Source organism: Eulemur rufifrons, chromosome 6, assembly GCF_041146395.1.
Source record: "Eulemur rufifrons isolate Redbay chromosome 6, OSU_ERuf_1, whole genome shotgun sequence".
NCBI classification, from domain to species: domain Eukaryota; kingdom Metazoa; phylum Chordata; class Mammalia; order Primates; family Lemuridae; genus Eulemur; species Eulemur rufifrons.
The window spans coordinates 42,187,211-42,205,864 of record NC_090988.1 but is presented as its reverse complement, the minus strand read 5'-3'; the positions used below and the strand labels follow the sequence as shown (position 1 = coordinate 42,205,864).

Below are 18,654 nucleotides of genomic sequence, written 5' to 3'. Positions count from 1 at the left end.
CTGATACCAGCTAGATTCCAATGTGTTGACTTTCCCAATTTCTATTATACATACCATGAATTAAGTTCAAAATCTTTGAGTAAGTAAGCAAGCTCTGGAGTATTTGAAATTAATGTTTTCCTTGAAGTCAGGATACTCTATAAGTCTTAAGTTAATCAAAAAATAGTAGTTTCCAGAAGCTTCCAAAATGATGTTTTTGCTCCATTATTGGAAATTTTATTTATTTTAGATTTGAACTTTGGTATTAAATAAGCATAAGTTTATGAAAATTATAGCCTAATATTATAGTTTCAAATAGCTATTCATTTTGTTCACTATGCAAACTACTTGCTGCATTATTGTAATGACATAGATACCAATATGCATTTGAAAATAAATTAATGTTGATTCAAAGAGTTTATTTAATTGAAAACACTTGTTTTCATATTTTTCACAACCATTATAGAAAAGAAAAAAATGAAAATACTTGCCAGTCTTGAGGTCTTTAAAAATAGATTGGTTCAGTAATGTGGTTATACCGTAATTTTGTTTAATGTAAACAATTTTGGTTCCTAGCAATGCCATGATTTTATGACACTTGCTAAGTTTTTCCTTGGATTTGTATGAAACACAATTTTAATCTTATTTGCTTGTTGCCTATAGTTAATTTATCAAGTCTAAACAATGCCACTTGGTTGGGGACTGCAAACAGGCCTTTCAGTTTAGGTCCAGTGAAACCATACTCTGCTCCTTTTACAAGTATTTTAAAGTTGGGCTAGTATTCCTATTACTAGTTCATTTTGAGAGGCACATTTACCCTAATTAACATTTTTTATGGAAACAGTCCGAAGGTGATTCTTGCTTCCTTAGCTATTGAAGGCAGCTTGGAGCATGACCTTCCTAGTTTGGATTTTAAAGCAAAAACAGTTCCAGCTTCTCCAAGTTTAAGGAGAAATCTGATTCTATTGGAATTGTTACTGTAAGTTTGAGTCCAACTGTTTCCAATTTATATTTGGGACACACTAGAAAAAAGTGCACAATAATCATCTGGGGACTTACAATCACACTTGATTACCCATAACTGCTGCCTGCTTCGGCAACTTTCCTTGGGTTTTTGAGGACAAAGCCAAATACCAGTGTTCCATTCAGTGTGAAATCAATGTACTGTAAAATATTTATCAGGATCAAAAATAATATTTTAATGCACTGGGAAAATTCACTATTTAAAGGAATCCTATTGGAAATTATTTTGAAGATAAGTATTCATTAAACAAAATAATCTTCCCCATATTTCTTAATTTGTTGTTACTCTAACTTCAAATTTTTGTATGTGAGGTTTCTTAAAATAGGAATAAAACACTAATTGTTATGTTTGTTCATGTTAAGTGCCGTATACAGACTGATACTGAACTCTTAGTCTATTTTATTATTCAAACAGTAGTAGACATAAGAGGAAAAACCTGTTGTATGTGTGTAAACAATACAATGCATTTTAGCCACACACCACAAATTTGGAACAGTAAATTGTAATGATAGATTTAACCTATTAGAGTGTGCATATTATTAGGAAATTGAAGGTTTTTAAAAAAAAATTAACAAAAATAAAAGTCTGAAATTAATTCCATGTCAATCTTTTCTTGGTATTCTTATTGTAAACAACTGTCAATCAAAATCTACAATTGTTGATTTGGTTTCAAATATTAAAGTATAATTTAGTACTAAATGAGCTTCTATACTTGAAAATAGATTAGGAAAATTAATTACAAAGTCTGGTTTACTCTTTTATGTGGGTTTTTAAAAACAAAATAAGGAAGATTTAACTTAAAAACAAGCTACATAAAATTGCTTAAGTTTTTTTTCTTTTCTTTTTTTTTTTTTTGTCCCTCCTCTACTCTAAAGGAATGCTTACGTTTTCTTTAGAATGAAGACAACTGTGAGTCACAAATTAGAGGCATTTAAATAGGCATTCTGGTTCCTTTTTGACTTTAAAATTTTCAATTGTGTTCATTCCAATTATATTTATGCTTTTAGTACCAGTGATATAGTAATTAGACAAATAAAATTTTGACGTTCCAGTTATTGTCTGTCTGTAACTATTATTTACAATCAAGTTTGTCATTCTTTTCATAACTCCAATATAAATATTCACACTTGAATTTTCAGCCTGTTTTAAATAATTTTGCTCATGTAAAATAATGAAACTTAATTTTGATACTGAGTGATACAGAGTAGAATATAATAATTTAAGAATTATCAATATGCACAGCTCTTTTAAGTCCAATTTTTCTTTATTTTTTGCTGATCTTTCCATATCTTTAGTTGTGCTTTTGCTGCATGTGTCTACTACTTTTCCCAAATCAAATAATTTAAGGAGATAGATGATATAAAATGCTAGATTAAAGAAATTCAAAGCTGAACTCATGGAATACAAATAGAATAGTTAAGCTTCTAAAAATCTATCTTTGAATCCTCAAGTGATCAACACAATGTCTTCTGTATATTAGTTGATAAATTTATGATTATTGAGTGAATAAAGATAGATCAGATAATTGTTAACTAATATTTGAGTTTCTTTCTAACCAATTGAATGAGTAAAAAAGGACAAAAGAACTCCAGAGTGCCCCGGTTGATATTAATACTTAATAAACGTTTCTGTTTTATCATTGTAGTCACCTAATTATCCCTGTTCATTGAGATCCCATTTTCAGAAAATTCCAGTTTAAAACATTTATTTTAGTTAGTAGTTTTATGCCTCTTTCTAACAAAACTTTTACAGCACTGTTAATTGGTAAAGTTGATTAGTTAGAGTTTTATATTCTTTGACATTGTGTTGGTATTAATAAAGTTGCATAACTTTTACATTGCTTAGTCTGTTTTCTGTGTTCAAGAATTGATTTTTTAAATTAAACAAATAATATATAAATTTGTTATTGTAAACATGTAAAATGATATAGCAGTATAGAAAGTAAAAAGTTATATTTTCCTTCATGTGTCTTAACCCATTCAACTTCAGTAAGTAGCCCACGAACCATGGTTTGGTATGTATCCCTTTAGAGTACTTTCTATAACGTTCCATATGTGTATAATAAACATTTTATATTTTACCATTAATAATGTTACTATTTTAGCATTGATTCTATACATAGCAATAATGTAAAACTTTATAATTAATGAGATTATATCTATGTAGAATTGCTTCTTTTACTTAACAGTGTTTCTTATGGATCTTTCTGTAACAGTATATATCTATTACAGTAGTTGGTCTTTTATCCTTAAAATTAAAGAAGCAAAGTTTCTCTTTGAACCTTTGCAGGAATAACTTTCACCTCAATAAGTATTATAAACTGATAAGTAAGTGTAACAATTTTAGCAGCAATGAGTAATCTCAAGGCAAATTCATAGTTTTTGTTTGTATTTTTTTATTGTTTTTATTCTTGGTGTTAATAAGATCATTTCTTTTATGTCATAAGTGATTTAGAAGAATTCATTCTATTTTTCCATTATGATTTCTAATAATAAAATTATCATTAAATGATAAAATTTCAGAATTAGAAAGCAGTTAATTAGCTAATTATGGTGGTCATTTACTTCTAGTCTCTCTTAATAGACAAAGAATTTGAATTCTAAAATTTAAGTGATTTACTCAAGGTTGGCACAGAAGTTATGATTAGTGTCTGTATCCTTACTCATATCAAGGTTTTTTTCACTAAACCCATGCATTGCCTCTGAAAAAATATTTTAAAGGAGATTTGTAAAGTATATCTTTTACATCTGTTATATCACCTATCATTAAAAAGTCTAATACATGATGTTTACTTGGGAGAACTTAATGCAATTTAATTAATATTAGTAACATTTTTGCATCCCTGTAAATGTGTTTGTAGTGGAATACTTGGAATAAAATGTTTGCTATAGCAGTCACATCAAAGTGCTGCACATTCTTCCAAAAACAGTTTTCTAGCGACATCTGCTGGTACAACATTGTAATAAAAATGAAAGTATCTCTTGGAAATAATTTCATGGAAATTAAGCATGGGAGAAAACTTTGTGAACAGAATGAATCCTTCCTTCCTGCCTGTTTGCCTACCTCTTCCTCCCGCCCTCCCTTCCCTTTTTTTCTGAAGTTTCACTCTGTCACCCAGGCTAGAATGCAGTGGCATGATCATAACTCATTGCAGCCTCAAACTCCTGGACTCAAGTGATCCTCCTCACCTCATAGAATTATTTCTTTTACTACCATTTACACTTCTAATTGAAAAATTTGACACTACACTAAGAGTATTATTCTGATAATTATAGCATTAAGCTTCTTTATACTTTCTTGTACATAGTATGCAATTCCAACCTGAACCACTACAATTAGTTGTATATTGACTAAGTTGTTTGATATAATGCTGCAAATTTCTTTTCCTCATTGTCTTTCCTGGCTCTGATTTTTTTTTTTTTTTTTTGGGCGTGGGGAGGGTCTCATTGTATTGCCTGGGCTAGAGTGCAGTGGCATCACTATAGCTCACTGCAACCTCAAACTTCTGGGCTCAAGCAGTCCTCTTGCCTCAGCCACCCAGTAGCTGGGACTTTAGGTGTGTGCCAACACACCAGGCTGATTTTTCTATTTTTTGTAGAAACAGGGTCTTACTATGTTGCCCAGGCTGGTCTCAAACTCCTGGCCTCAAGCAATCCTCCCATCTCAGCCTCCCAAAGTGCTGAGATTACAGGCATGAACCACCATATCAAGCCTTCCTGGCTCTGTTTTATATCATACTGTATCTTAGCACAGAACCTTGCAAGTAGAGATTCAGTAAATATAGATTAATTTATAGTAATTATTTTATGTCATTTGCATAGATTAAGGATAAAAGTCTTATTTATACATGAATTAAATGTATTATCTTTATGTACACTTGAACATAAGAATGAGGCTTTATATCAGAGGATAATTTTATTAGGAGAAATGGAGTTTTGTCTTCTGTAGAGATTTTCTGCAATATAAGTTAGGGAGGAATAAAATATATGCAGTCGTTGGATATTTTCTTTACATATTTCCTATATGATTGTGTCTGGTCTTAGGAATTTAAGTCCTACACATAAACACATCAGACCTCTTCCTTGATCTGCAGACCTGTGTAGCCAGCTGCTTGCTTCCTTAACATTTCCCTTTAATTAGCTAGCACATATCTCAAATTTAACATGTCCAAAAGAAAACTTTTGATTTTTTCCTTTAACCTGTTCCTTCCATAGTATTCCCCACTTCAGTAAGTAGCCATTTATCCTTCCATTTGCTCAAACCAAAATTTTTTCAATAATTTGTTAATTCCTCTCTTTCTGTTTTACCCCATATTCAAATCATCACGAAATTTTGCCAGCCCTACTTTTGAAATACATTCGGAATCTTACCACTTCTCTCGACGTTTACCAGTATGATCTAGATGGCCACAGTCATCTTTCACCTCCTAACTAGCCTCCTAACTTCTAACCTTGCCCTCCTGTAGTCATTATTTTCTACCCAGCAGCCAAAGTGAGTGTTTTAAAATTTAAGACAGATCTTGTTACTCCTCTGCTGAGAACCTTCCAAAGTCCTTACCTGAAGGGCCCTGGGTGAATTGTAGACCATTCCCACCCTCTACCTCTCTTACTCTAACCTCATTTCCGACCGTTGCTTCCCTCCCCTATTTTGCTCCAGTGACATTAATCTCCTTGCTGTTCTCCCTAAATGCCATTTAGACTCCTCATCATGGGCTTTGTACTTGCTGTTCCTTCAAACTGAAATGCTTTTCCCTCAATGCATTAAGATTTCTGATCAGATTACCAAATTTTACCTCTCAGAGAGGCCCATCTGACCACACTATGTAAAATAATAAAGACTGACTCCATCACTGTTTCTCCCCTTATTTTGGGGGGTTTTTGTTGGTGGTGGTAGTGTTTTTGTTTGATAATAATTATCACCTTATGATATATTTGCTTTTTTATTATATCTCTTTTCCAACTAGAATGTCAACTGTATGAAAGCAAGAATTCTCTATTGTTCACTGTTAGCTCCTGTTAGGCTGAGAACCTAAGCCAGTGCTTGCACATAATAACCATTTAGTTAGTATTTGTTGAATAAGTGAGCCCTAATACTTAAATGGGGAATGTGATTTTATTTACATTATAATAACTGAATGTATAGAATAGTAAGGAACCTTCTAAAGGGGTGCTTTGTTTAAATTTTTATGTCTGTATCATACTGTCTACATTTAACACAGATTACAATATTGTTTCATAGTTGGGTTAATGCTCAGTGCTCGGTGCTCTTGGTGTCAAAATTCGGGGTCATATTACTATTTTAAAGATTCTTTTTATGAGAATAATTACTGTTTTGTTCTTTTGATATAGACATCTGACCCTCAATTACATTAACAAACCTTATGCACATGAATGGAAAGATGAATAGCCCCTTTTGAATCCATGCTAAGACTTTATCAATATGAAGTGCTTCCCACAGAATTCTACTGAAAGAACCAAACTTCCATCATAATGAAATTGCAAATTCATTTGTATATGCTGCTTTTATATCTGAAAGCTACTTTTTGATGTTTTGGTCTGCAATTACATTTGTTGTTTACGGTCACAAATATGCAATCCTGACTAGAACACATTGTCAGAGTCCTTTATCTATTCTGCATCACAGAGATAAATGGCTATCTTTTAATTCTAACATACCGAAGACAACATTTGTTTGTTAATTTACGTGATCTTGTAGTCAGTATACAGCTTTCTGTTTTCCAGTCTATAGACTCCTAGTCTACCTCCTCCGCACCTCACCTATCTAGATTATGGGTTTTAAATTAATGCAAAACACTTTCTTCAGAGGGAAAAAGATAAGTTTAAGAATTTTAATGCCATAATTTTTCCATGTACATTTTTAGCTAAACATGAATTCTTTTGCCTTTACCCCATTCTGTGTAGATTAGATAATTATGTAGTATGTTAGCTAAATTCTGTGGTTACATTTCTTGCTGTTAACATGACCACAAAGTAGATCATGTTGCTTAATTGAAATGAGTTTTTAAGTGTTTTAAAATCTCTGTGTACATGGATTTAATTCTTTTCTCAGATTCTACACCACCTCCAATAAAAATGTATATATTGTAAGTTGAGATAGATTTCTTATATTTTTGCACATTTCCTTTGTGACCTTCCATACAAAAGACATACAAGAAAAATTCCCCAATTGTATTTGAGTCTATACTTTTTATCCAGGAATATCCAGTGTCTAATATTAACATACACTAGATCATCATTGTCTCACCAAACTTTGTAGATTTCTTCAAGGAATTTTGATAATAAATTCCCCAAAGCTCTTTATGAAAGGTGATCATACCTACAAAGAAGAACAAAGAAACTGAGCAGCAACACGATAATGTAAAAACAGTATAGTAATGTTCGCACTTCAAGATCTTGTTTAAACATTTTTTGCAGATCTGAGAATTTTTTTTTTCTTAGTTACCATGTAGTTTGAATCTTCTCCAATTAAAGAAAATAGACCCTTTCAGGAGGATGTATAAAAGAAAGCCATGACTTTTTAAGTGAGACAGACTTATTTTTCCCCCTGAATTTTGACTGCTATTACTTTTTTATCTAAGTTACTCCATTTTTTGAGTCTCCGTGCAGTTATGGAATAGAAAAAAAAACAAAACCCTATTTATAGAGTTGTGATATAATTAAATGAGACAACAGATAAAAAAGGGCCCAAAACAGTGCCCAGCAATAATAAGAACTCAATAAATACTATTTGAGATCTTCTTTTTCTGCCTTCCCCCCCACCCCAATCCTGTTCCTCATGCTATGTTATCTGTTCTAATTGGGCTTAATCAGAAGTTAAAACTGTTGAACTAAATTTGAAGCCTTTCTTTGCCTGCCAACTCTACTTATTAATTCAATGAATGCAGAGCAATGTAGAGAGAAGTCAGGACCTTGAATTGACCTATATATAATACCCAGCAGGTGTATGTGGCCTTTTTCTTCATAGCAAATTGGTCCCCTAGGGATTGGGTAGAATGAAGAATGTTCCACCCCCAGCCCTCATTTTAAGTCCTGAAGGACCTCTTGGAATTTGGTTAAGTCTCTTTTCAACCTGCAGATCTGAGAGTTGAGCCCTAAGTTATGTTAATGTGACAATGGAAAACATTATCATATTAATCATTTTGTTTAAGGTGACTTATTTCATTGCTTGTTTCTTGTTTGACCATTTCTAATGCTAAGATCATTGCCTTAATAGAGTTTCACCTTTTGAAACATCATTTTTTGTTAAAAAAATTAGTTTTTTAATATACTACTTTTTATCTCAAAATATTTATGATTCTAAATTTTTATTGTTTAGGTGCAAAGATGGTTTGAAAGGATTTACATTTTCTGCACTTAGGTAAGTAATATTTTATTTATCTTATGTTGAGAGAGATTTTACAAGTTAAGTTTCTTTAAAAAATAAATATCATTGTAAGTAATTATAATAAATATTTATTGACTAACTTTTTAAGCTGAAAGTGATTTTAGAAGTCACAAAAGTATTTCTAAACCTTTGTAGTTCATTGAAAGAGTTATTTATCATATTTTTCCTCCTAAAAATCAGTCACTCAGCAACTACTTTTTGGGCCTTTTGTGTGCCTTATACTGTGGGGTGTTAGAAAAGAAATACAAGAACTCTCTTCAAGGAGCTTGGAAAGACAAAGCTGCACATGAACAATTAAGTACTTAATTGTGTGGTACCGGAGTATGGGTTTCTTTAGGGCAGGACCACTGTCAAACGTGTATTAGATTTTAAGCATCGCTAGGGCTTTTTCTTTTCACCTCATAGCCCATTTCTTAGTATAGTAATTGGCACAGTGGTATACTGTAGAAATGTTTGTTAGCATTAGCATTTTATTTTATAGTTCACCAAGCATCTTCACGTAGATTAGTAAATTAAATTTTTGCAAAAGTTCTGTAAGATGGGTATTTTTATGCCCATGTAACATGAGAAAGGTGAGGATTAGAATGTTTGGCTAATTTAATTTAGCATCACACAAGTAACTATATATATACTGACTCCAAACTCAATGTTTGTCCTGTTTCTGTCATAAATGTTGCCCATTTTATTCCCCAAATTACATACAGTAGATGCTTAGTGACGATTAGTAGCATGGTATTTATTGCAAGTATTACTGGGAAAAATTAGGGTGGGCTTCAATACTAGAAGTTTTTATATGATTACTTCATAAGGGTATTTAGGGAATCACGTGAGTTAATACATGAAAAATATTTAGAGCAGTGCCCGGCACATAGTGAGTACTCAAGAAATGTGGGTTATTATTGTTGTTATTATTCTTATAGGTGATATGCCTTAAATTGTACTTGAAGGATAACTTCAGATAACTGCAAGGATGAGGGAGAGCACTCTGGGTGGAAGTGAATAATATTAGCAAAAGGATGAAAATGAACTTAATTGGTATAGAAAAGTTTGAATTAGGGAATAAAGGATTTTTTTAAATAAGTAGAGTAGGGCCATATTACAGAAGACCTAGAACAAAAAAGACAAACTTGGATTTGATAAGGTGACCCATAGGGAGCCATTAATGATTTTTGAGTGGTATAGATGACAGTGTTTCAGAAAGGTTAGTCTGGCTATAGTATATTTAGGACACTGAGAAAGAGAGAATCAGAAGGTAGAAAGACAAAATGATAAGGAGTGGAATTTGGGTGCTAGTAGGAGGATTAAAGAAAAAGAGACAAAGTTGAAACTTGGAGTGGAAGGAAATGATGACCTAGTAAACTGATATTTTCCTTCTTTCTCTTCCTTTCGATCCCTCATTCCCAGCCAAGTATTGATAACCTAAGTGCCTAATAGAAAGTGCTATTAATAGAAAATCAGATGGCATGCAAGGAAACTGTTTTGGGAGGGAACAAATGAAGTCACTGTATGATTAAGAATATCTTTGGTTGTAGAAACTCTATGGTAACAGTAACTTTCTAGGTGATAACACGCAACAGTAATTTCTTTACCTCATATTTTTTGTTAAAAGATCATGAAATTTATTAGAAAATAACTTTTTTGTTGTTGTTGCATTGGCTATAAAGTATTCTCTATTAAGTTGAAAGTTGATAATAAAAACAAAAGTTTTCCTGAAGAGAAAGGAAAACTTGCCTTGTTTTCCTACATATCTCTTTAGTCTCCAGAATCCTTGCAAAAACTCAAAATGTATCAGATGTTTTCGTGTCTCTTCTTCAAATCCACTTGTAATAAATGCTAGTTTGGACTATTTGCACTTAAAATTTTCTCAGTATAATAGGAAAATATTCTGGAAAAATGTTTATTAATTCTTGCTAATGTTCTTGTTAAACCAAGAAAATTGTGAAGTATTGTGAATTGTCATTTATTTATATTGTACATTTCCTTCTAATCAGATTATGTTTCATTTCAGATTCCCCACATTGCAAATTGATTACTCTCAAACTTACAAAGTTAATACTCAGAAGATATTACTAAAAGCCAAATATATTTTCTATTGTCAAGTTTCATTGTCAAAAAATAATGTGGGTTAATGTATGTCAATCTTGCAGGCTTCCAGAAAGTATTACCTGACATGACTTTCCAACTACCTCTTTGCATTCTTGGCAGTCAGATTTTATTGTGGGCATATGCTATGAATTTATAGCATGTCAAAAATATAACATTTAATATTAATTACAAAAAGAAGGGGAAAGAAAATGCTTGCTATAGCCTAATTTAATATAACTTCCTGGCAGTATTAAATGTTGGTGGGTAAAAGATATTCAGTGCCTGATAACATTGGAGAATAATGAGATTTAAATGAATAGTATCCTAAAAAGGCTTAAAGGAAGTACCCATCTTATACAGATTATAATTATTCTATCATGAAAACACACATTGTTTACTCTGAGGAAAATTGTCCTTTATTCACAGAGGGGGTACGTATTCTCAAAGTACCCCAATTTAATGTCTCCTAATTAGACATAGGGTAAAAGCTTTAAAATATTAAACTTTAGTTCAGCACCCATTTTTTAAGCACTCCTCAACATGTGCGAGTTAATATGGGAGCTACAAAGATAACACTCATTCCTACTTAGTATACTTCTACTTTGTCCCAGGTCTTGTACTAAGCATTGAGAATACACTTGGGAATAAGTTAGATACAGTGTCTGTCCTCAGAGCTGTGGTCTATTGGGGAAGACAATATTAATTATAATTGTGCCAAATATTACAAAAGAGAAGTGCGGATTATCTCAGGAATATATTTTAGGCAGACCTAATTTAGTGTCTCTTGTAAAGCTATGGATAGGAGTAAAGGCAGAGACGACAGCAGGAAGATTGCACAGAATTACTTACAGAATAGAAAAGCCCAAATGCTATAAGAGAATAGAAATGAAGTGCTATATGGTTCACAAATTACTTTTTTGTTTTTTGAGGGGGGATGGGAGGGAAAGGGTGGAAGAAAGGAATATTTAAGATGGATTTTAGAAGACAAATAAGATTTTAGCAGAGATTAGGGAAGAATGATCCAGATAAGAAGAGCAGTACAGAGGCATGGTTTATTTGGAGAATGGCAAGTAGTTCAATAAGTTATAATGTATAATAATATCTCATACGCACTCTGTGCTATGTACTGTTTTAAGCTTGAAGTTTGTATTTAATTCAGTAGGCCATAAGCCAGTAAAATTCTTTGCGAATGAGAATAATATGTTCAGATCTGCATTTTAGGAAGCTTCCTCTAGAAATGGCATGATTTGAAAATTATCTATCTATGTAGGTAATAGTAGAAGTCATGGGACTAGATAGAGTTAAGAACAGAACCATGGGAGAAAAGCTAGTGCAGGAGTCTGAAGATACAGGGAGCCTAATTCGTCATTGTTTAAAACATGGTTAGAAGTTGTCTTAGTCCATTTGCATTGCTATAAAGGAATACCTGAGGCTGAGTAACTTATAAAGAAAATGGGTTTCTTTGGCTCACAGTTCTGCAGGAGGTACAAGAAACATGGCACCAGCATCTGCATCTGGTGAAGGCCTCAGGAAGGTTCCAATCATGGCAGAAGGCAAAGGGGGAGCAGGCTTGTCACATGGCGAGAGAGGGAGCAAGAAAGGTGGAGGTCCTGGGATCTTTTTAACAACCAGATCTGAAGGGATCTAAAAGTGAGAATTCAATCCTGTGAGAACGGCACCAAGCTATTCTTGAGGGATCTACTCCCATGACCCAAACCCCACCTGCAGCATTGGGGATCAAATTTAAATATGAGATTTGGAGGGGACAGATATCCAAACTATATCAGAAATGTACCTAGCTCAGTGATTAAGAAGCCAGGCTTTAGGGTCAGACTGTTCTGGATTCAAATAATTACTGATAATTTATTGCATGTGGACAAGATACTTAATCATGTTTACTCTCATGGGAATTATGATACCTTTGTTGTTGCTGTGAAGACTAAATGATTTAATATTTGTAAAAGACTCAGTTGGCACTGTGCCTGTCATGTAGTAAGTGCCCAGAAAATGCTAGCTATTACTGTATTCATTCATTTGATATATAATTTAATATTTAATTAAAATAATGAAATATTTACTTTGGGGCAGATACTATGCTAGGCACTGGGGTATGATAGCTAAGAAGATATACATAGTCTCACAGGCCCCACAGTTTAGTGGGGGATATAGACTACTAAAATGCTGATTATAGTGTTGGGCATTCCTTGGGTTCTCATAGCGCAGAGGAAGGATCAACTCATCACCCTGGCTTGAGGCAGGGACAGCTTCTCCAGGGAAGTGACCACTAATCTGAGATAGTTAGTCCTGGCCAAAATAGCAACAATATTATGAAAGGTGTGAGAAATATTGTTGTATCTGTTTTAGCATAGTTTTATCCTTATTGCTGATAAAGAGCAATAGTACAAATCTTAAATTGTCTGTGCACACCCACAAGTAAGAAATTCTTTTGGACTGACAGCTACCCAGGCTGCACAGCTGCCATCTGGTGACAAACCCGTTACATACCCCTTATGATTTGATAAGTGAGATGTTTTACCAAGTTTGTCTGAACTGGATGAGCTGCAGTTGTTGGTAGTAACAGCTTTCTCTCTTTTCCGAGTGTTTAAATTTTCATATTGTTTGTCACATATCCCAAGTTGCAGAATTTTAATGTAGTGTTATTGATCCCCTGTTTTATTTACATTTTATTATATTTTCTGAAAGGTTAGGAGGTAGTTTCCTTAAGAACTCTTAGTCATTCTTTATGTTAATAAGAGCAATGACTCTTCTAGGGTAGGTGGTAAAAGCAGTAATGAAAACTCTGCGGAAGGATACTTCTTGATTGATACCTAATGGTGGTAACATTTTCCTTTGCATTGTCTTTGGAAAAATATAGTCCAGTTTTGATGAAATAGGAATGGTGCCATCTCCTAGATATTAGAGTTTTCCAAAGAGAAATAAATAGATTGGAGTAACATCAAGTTTAAGATTTTCTAGTGAAATAACTTCAGGATATGTGGAATCTTGACTGTTTTCTGATTCTCATTCTGTAGTTCCCTCTGTTTCCCTGTGTGTGTACAGATGACCTTCTACTGCAGTTGTTGACTCAAAGTGACATTAGAGTTTTACTCTAAGCGAGGAACTCATTCAATTGTAACTGTTAGCAGAATTTAGGGAAAAAATAGAATTTGGGGGATTGTGTATTAGATCCAAGTTCACCTACTTCTTTTGAAAAACTTTAAGGCTTAAACTTAAAAAGTGGTGTTAAAGGATGCTTCATAAAAGTGCTGTGCTGTATTTTACTTGATTTTAAAGTACCTGCATTGTCAAACAATTGACTATTAAATTTTTCTGAGTATTCAGATTTTGAAAGTCTGTTTTTCTTCAAAGGATGATTATATTTTATATAAGTTGTGAAAATATTAATATTTCAAATAAGATACTCTCCAAAATGTATTTGTTTACAAACAAAATCTTTTTTTTTCTCATTGATTTCTTTAAAGGTGAAAAATGCCTCACGTTGCGCTCTTTTCTTTAGGTTCATTGTAGGGAAGGAAGAAATTCCCACACATTCTTATTCACCAGAGGCAGCGTATTCAAAAGTGGAACAAAAGAGAGAGAAACATGAGGAAAAACCAAGAAGAATGAACATAATTGCTCTAGTCAAGAAACTTGTGGATTCAATGTGAGTTCTTTTTCTTGATATTTTATCACACTTTGTCACTTTTATATAATATCTGTACCATGCCAAGGTATTTTTGTTTTCTATTCAGGTAATGATGGTCATTTTTCAGAAACTGTGCATAGAGTTTTAAGGCAAACAGTGGCAAGTGAATGTTATTTATTATTTCTGGCAGTACTGTAGAGCATCATATGCCTTTGAAATAGATTTTCGTGAAATTGAAATATTTTTCTATTTCAAACCAGGCAGAATTACAGGAGGCAATAATGGAGAACTTTAGGAAACAGATTAATACACGTTAATTTATTGTGCTAAGTATGGAAAGGAGAAAGAATAGGTCCTGAGAGAGATTCAAGAAGAAAGGGAAGAGCAAACCTTGAGTAAAGTATATTTTGTAAGACTGAAAATTTTTAGGGCTCTCAAACTGAAGTAAGAAATCTTTATTTGTATATTATACAAAGAAATCTTTATGTTTCACATGAATAAGTCTATTTATATTTCTAGTGTACATATTTAAGAAAATAAATTTAATAGTTTAAAATGAGAATATCAGCCAATAAAAATAATCTTGGTAGTATTATTTTAGAAAAGGTAGAATAAGTAGGCAGTATATTATAGAAAGTTAGGGAGGATCAATTTTAGGAAGCTGAGGCCCTTTCAGAAATCAAAAAAACTGTATTTGACTCTCATTTTACCTTTACCAGATTTCTGACTTTGGAAAAGTGATTTAACTGCTATGCATTCTAAAGTCCTTATTTATTAATTGGGGTTAATAATCTCTATTAAGGATTGTTGTGACCATTAAATGAAATAACATATATGAAATTGCCTAACATGATATATGAGCACACAGTGAATATGCAAATTTTTACCGAATTTAAAGATTTTTTTCACCTTAGCATACACCACACACAGAAGGTAAGAGTATAGAAGGGAATAGTACATGACAGGAATAATTGTGGTAGTGAACTTACTGAGCAAGTTTAAAAATAGTTATCGAGAACTTTAGTGGAGAAGAGGGAGAAAATATACCATTAATGGAAATAACTTCAACATGAATCAGAGGGAAATATAGAGAACGAATTATGTGAGTAAATGCAGCCTTGAGCATCAGAACTGATCAGGTCATGCAGAGCTTGTCAGAGTAGATGCAGAATAATCCAGAAGCAAAGCCAATAATATAGGAGATGGGCAGTCGAGGACTGGGGAAGCCATTTTAATGTGTGACTACGGAAAGAGTAAATGACAGTACAGATGATATCAGGATTTAACTTCACTAGCAAAGAAAGTTTAATAATTTCTATCTAGTTCTGGTAGCAATGGTGGAGAAATGTCTTTGAAGAGGACACTTAGAAGTATGAAGAGTGATGGGTTGCATCAGGCAGTCCTTCTTTGATTCCCCACTTCCCAGGCCTCCAGCTTTAATCATTCAACAACTTCATATGACCACATATGTCATATCATTCTAATGATATAAGGGCTATGGTCGGTATGAACTCTTGCTGTCACCCTTGACTAGGAAAGGCTGCTTGTGTACTCCAGCTGCAGTGCAGAATTGGATTTCAGAAAAGGTCTTGCTAATCAGTTTGCAAATGGGGTTGGAGAGGTGCAGAGCCAGAACATTGCTCTGCAACTTATTGTTGTAAACAGGAAGGGTTCATATGGTTCAACCATGCAGATGATTAATTAACAACAGTCTGAAAGGAGTTATGAAGACTACTTATTTTGGAACATGAACTCTTTAAAGAGAAAAGGAGAGAGCTAGATGCATGTTAAATATTCTACTTAGTTTTTTTATGCCTAGGGTGAATAGTCTTGGAGTCAACATCCCAAATAACGAAAATGAGTGTGTCTTGAACAGTAGCCCTCTCAGCGGAAATGTTTATTAAACACTAGAGGGTTAAGTGGTTTATAATTAAATCACAAATAACCTACTTTTGAATTCCCACATGATCTTTATTTCTATATTTATTTTTAAAACTGAATTTTGAATTCTAATACTGTATCATGTTTCTTTTCCAGATGTTTTCCCTCAAATATAATTAAGTATAAATTCCTGTAACCTGAGCACATTCTCATTATGATTTTTGCTCAAGTACTGACTTCATGGATGATTTATGACTGTTAGACTCTACAATAATTGATTTAAAGCTTCCAAAAAGATTTGGCAAAGTATATAAATAATATATACACGTTTTTCATATTTAGTCACAAATACTTACCAGTGTGGTTTTTCTATGCCACATTCAAGTATTTTGACTGCTGTCAGATATTTTATACAATGTGTCAACTGGTAAGCAGCAAAGGAAAAAACCCCTAAAATATCTGTTTTTCTTGCTTCTATATGTCCAAAAACACCAAAAGTTGTACACATTTAAAAATAAGTGAGTAGGTGATGTTCTGGGGGTTTTGTTTGTTTGTTTGTTTGTTTTGGTTAAAGAGTTTTAAATCACACACACACACACACACACACACACATTTAAATTATAATTGGTTTAGCTTTTTTGGTTTAATTTCAGATGTAAGCATGGACCAAGGCATAGATGTTGCAAGCACTATGAAGATAATTGCATCTCTTATTGCATTAAAGTAAGTATATGAAAGTATGTACTTTCCTGACAATGGAGAATAGGTATAGAAATAACTTATTAAGAAATAATTTAAACAGAAAAGTTAATATTAATAATTGCTATCATTTTTGCATTTGATTAAGAAATTGGTGAGAATAAATGACAATGACAATTAAGCTTTTAATATTCACTTACCAGATCCTTAAACAGTTTAAAAATTAGCTTGTTAGAAATCAGCTTATTTAAAATTTATGAGACAGGAGAGCAAATGGGGTCACAACAAGAAAAAAGAAAAAGTAATTTAATTTGTACTTTGTAATGTATTCTCATTAGAACTATATCCTAAAACAAGGTCCTGGACTGTGCTGTGTTCTAGCTAGATTAGCAGTCACACATATAGTTTATACTCTGTGTACAAGCTGTTACACTGGCTTATGGTTTTGGACTTGTAAAGATATTGCCTTTTCTTAAGGCATCAGTAACTGGAGTATGTCCTCAGTTGCTCTACATGCAAGCTAGCTATGCTCACTGGCATAAATTCCCAACTTCCTAATATACTTGTGTACTAGTGTGGTACCCTTCCCTCCCACCCCCACTCACCCTCCCCCCTTCCCCCATTACCACCAGTTCTGGGAAGAAAGTTATTTTCATTGCAGTTAATGTGGCACAGGTGGTACCACCTGCCGCAGGCTTCTTAGTTTTGAATGGTGCTCTAACAATTCTGATGCTTTAGAAAGTTTATGTTCTTCTTGCAAGGTCTACTCCCTACTCAGTTGATGATGAAAACAGCAAAGTTGTACTATACCCCAAAAGACAGGCTCCTTATGGTTACTCTAGGAAGGAGGAACCGTCCCACATTAGTGCTTATTAATGTGAACACCTATGGCCCAGTATTGACAGTGCCTTTGCCCAAGCCCGTACTTACCTTCAGAATTCCCCAAAATGGAGCAAGGATAAAAGGACTGTTTTTTGTTGTTGTTGTTGTTGTTGTTTTCCGTTGTACGGTAGTTTCTGATACACTCCTTCCAAATTTGATTTCTTGCCTCACTTTTAAAGTGGCCAAAAAAAAAAAAAAAAATAGGCAACATTGCTGACAATTTCAGAGTCTGCTGGCTCCTGGAGAGTTATTCTTCTAACTGAACAGGATTGTAGTTCAAAGGAAAACTTCAGGAGGGAAACTAAGAAAAGTATTCTGATTAAATTGGAGGTATTTGAGAAATTTGGGGTGGAGGGAGGTGACATTAAAAAAACATATGAGAAAGTTAGTGAGAATTACCAAGCAATGAAAAGTTCTAGTGATTCTTTCAAATGTGTACCAGCACTATAAACTTGGTAATGTATGTATAAATTGGAATACGGCATTATGTCCGTGAAAGTAAAACTATTTGGAGACCCGTGGGTGAGGAATTTACACCACAAATATGGTAGTAAAAATTTTTGACAGTGCACCTCATTATTCCATGGACTTAATTACACCATATGTTAAATTGTATTCTGTGTAAATATTCTTATTAATTGCATTCCCCTGAACTCCATTTATACTCACTTTTTCTTTGTTCCTTATACCTGCGAACTTCTTTATTGGCTTTGTGCCTTCTGTCCAAGCTGTCTGAAATGGTTGTCTCATGTCTTAATTTCTATCCTAGTGCCCTGATTATTTTCTTTATAACATTTATGATCTGCAATTATTTTGTGTTTATTTGTTTACTCTTCCTTTATTTTCTCTTCCTTTAATAAGCATGAAAGCTCCATGAAGGCAAGAACTTTGTGTCCTCCTTATAACTGTATACCCAGCATCTAGTGTAATGCTTTGACACATAATAGGCATTCAGCAAATATTTCCCGAACACATGGATGAGTGGATCTTTTGAAAACAACATGAAAAGATTGTAATGTGATTGTGATGTATGAATCCTTAGATTAACATTATA

At 33.2% G+C, this 18,654-nt stretch overlaps 1 protein-coding gene across 3 annotated transcripts in view; it reads left to right on the top strand.

Annotated features, from left to right (window-relative positions):
• Positions 1-18,654, top strand: part of TMEM135 (transmembrane protein 135) — a 207,813-nt gene that overhangs the window by 174,425 nt on the left and 14,734 nt on the right. For all 3 annotated transcript variants that reach the window (XM_069469096.1, XM_069469095.1, XM_069469097.1), the window contains 3 exons: positions 8,339-8,380; positions 14,010-14,156; positions 16,673-16,742. In XM_069469096.1, coding sequence (XP_069325197.1) covers positions 8,339-8,380; positions 14,010-14,156; positions 16,673-16,742 — 259 coding nt within the window. The remainder of the gene's footprint in view (positions 1-8,338; positions 8,381-14,009; positions 14,157-16,672; positions 16,743-18,654) is intronic.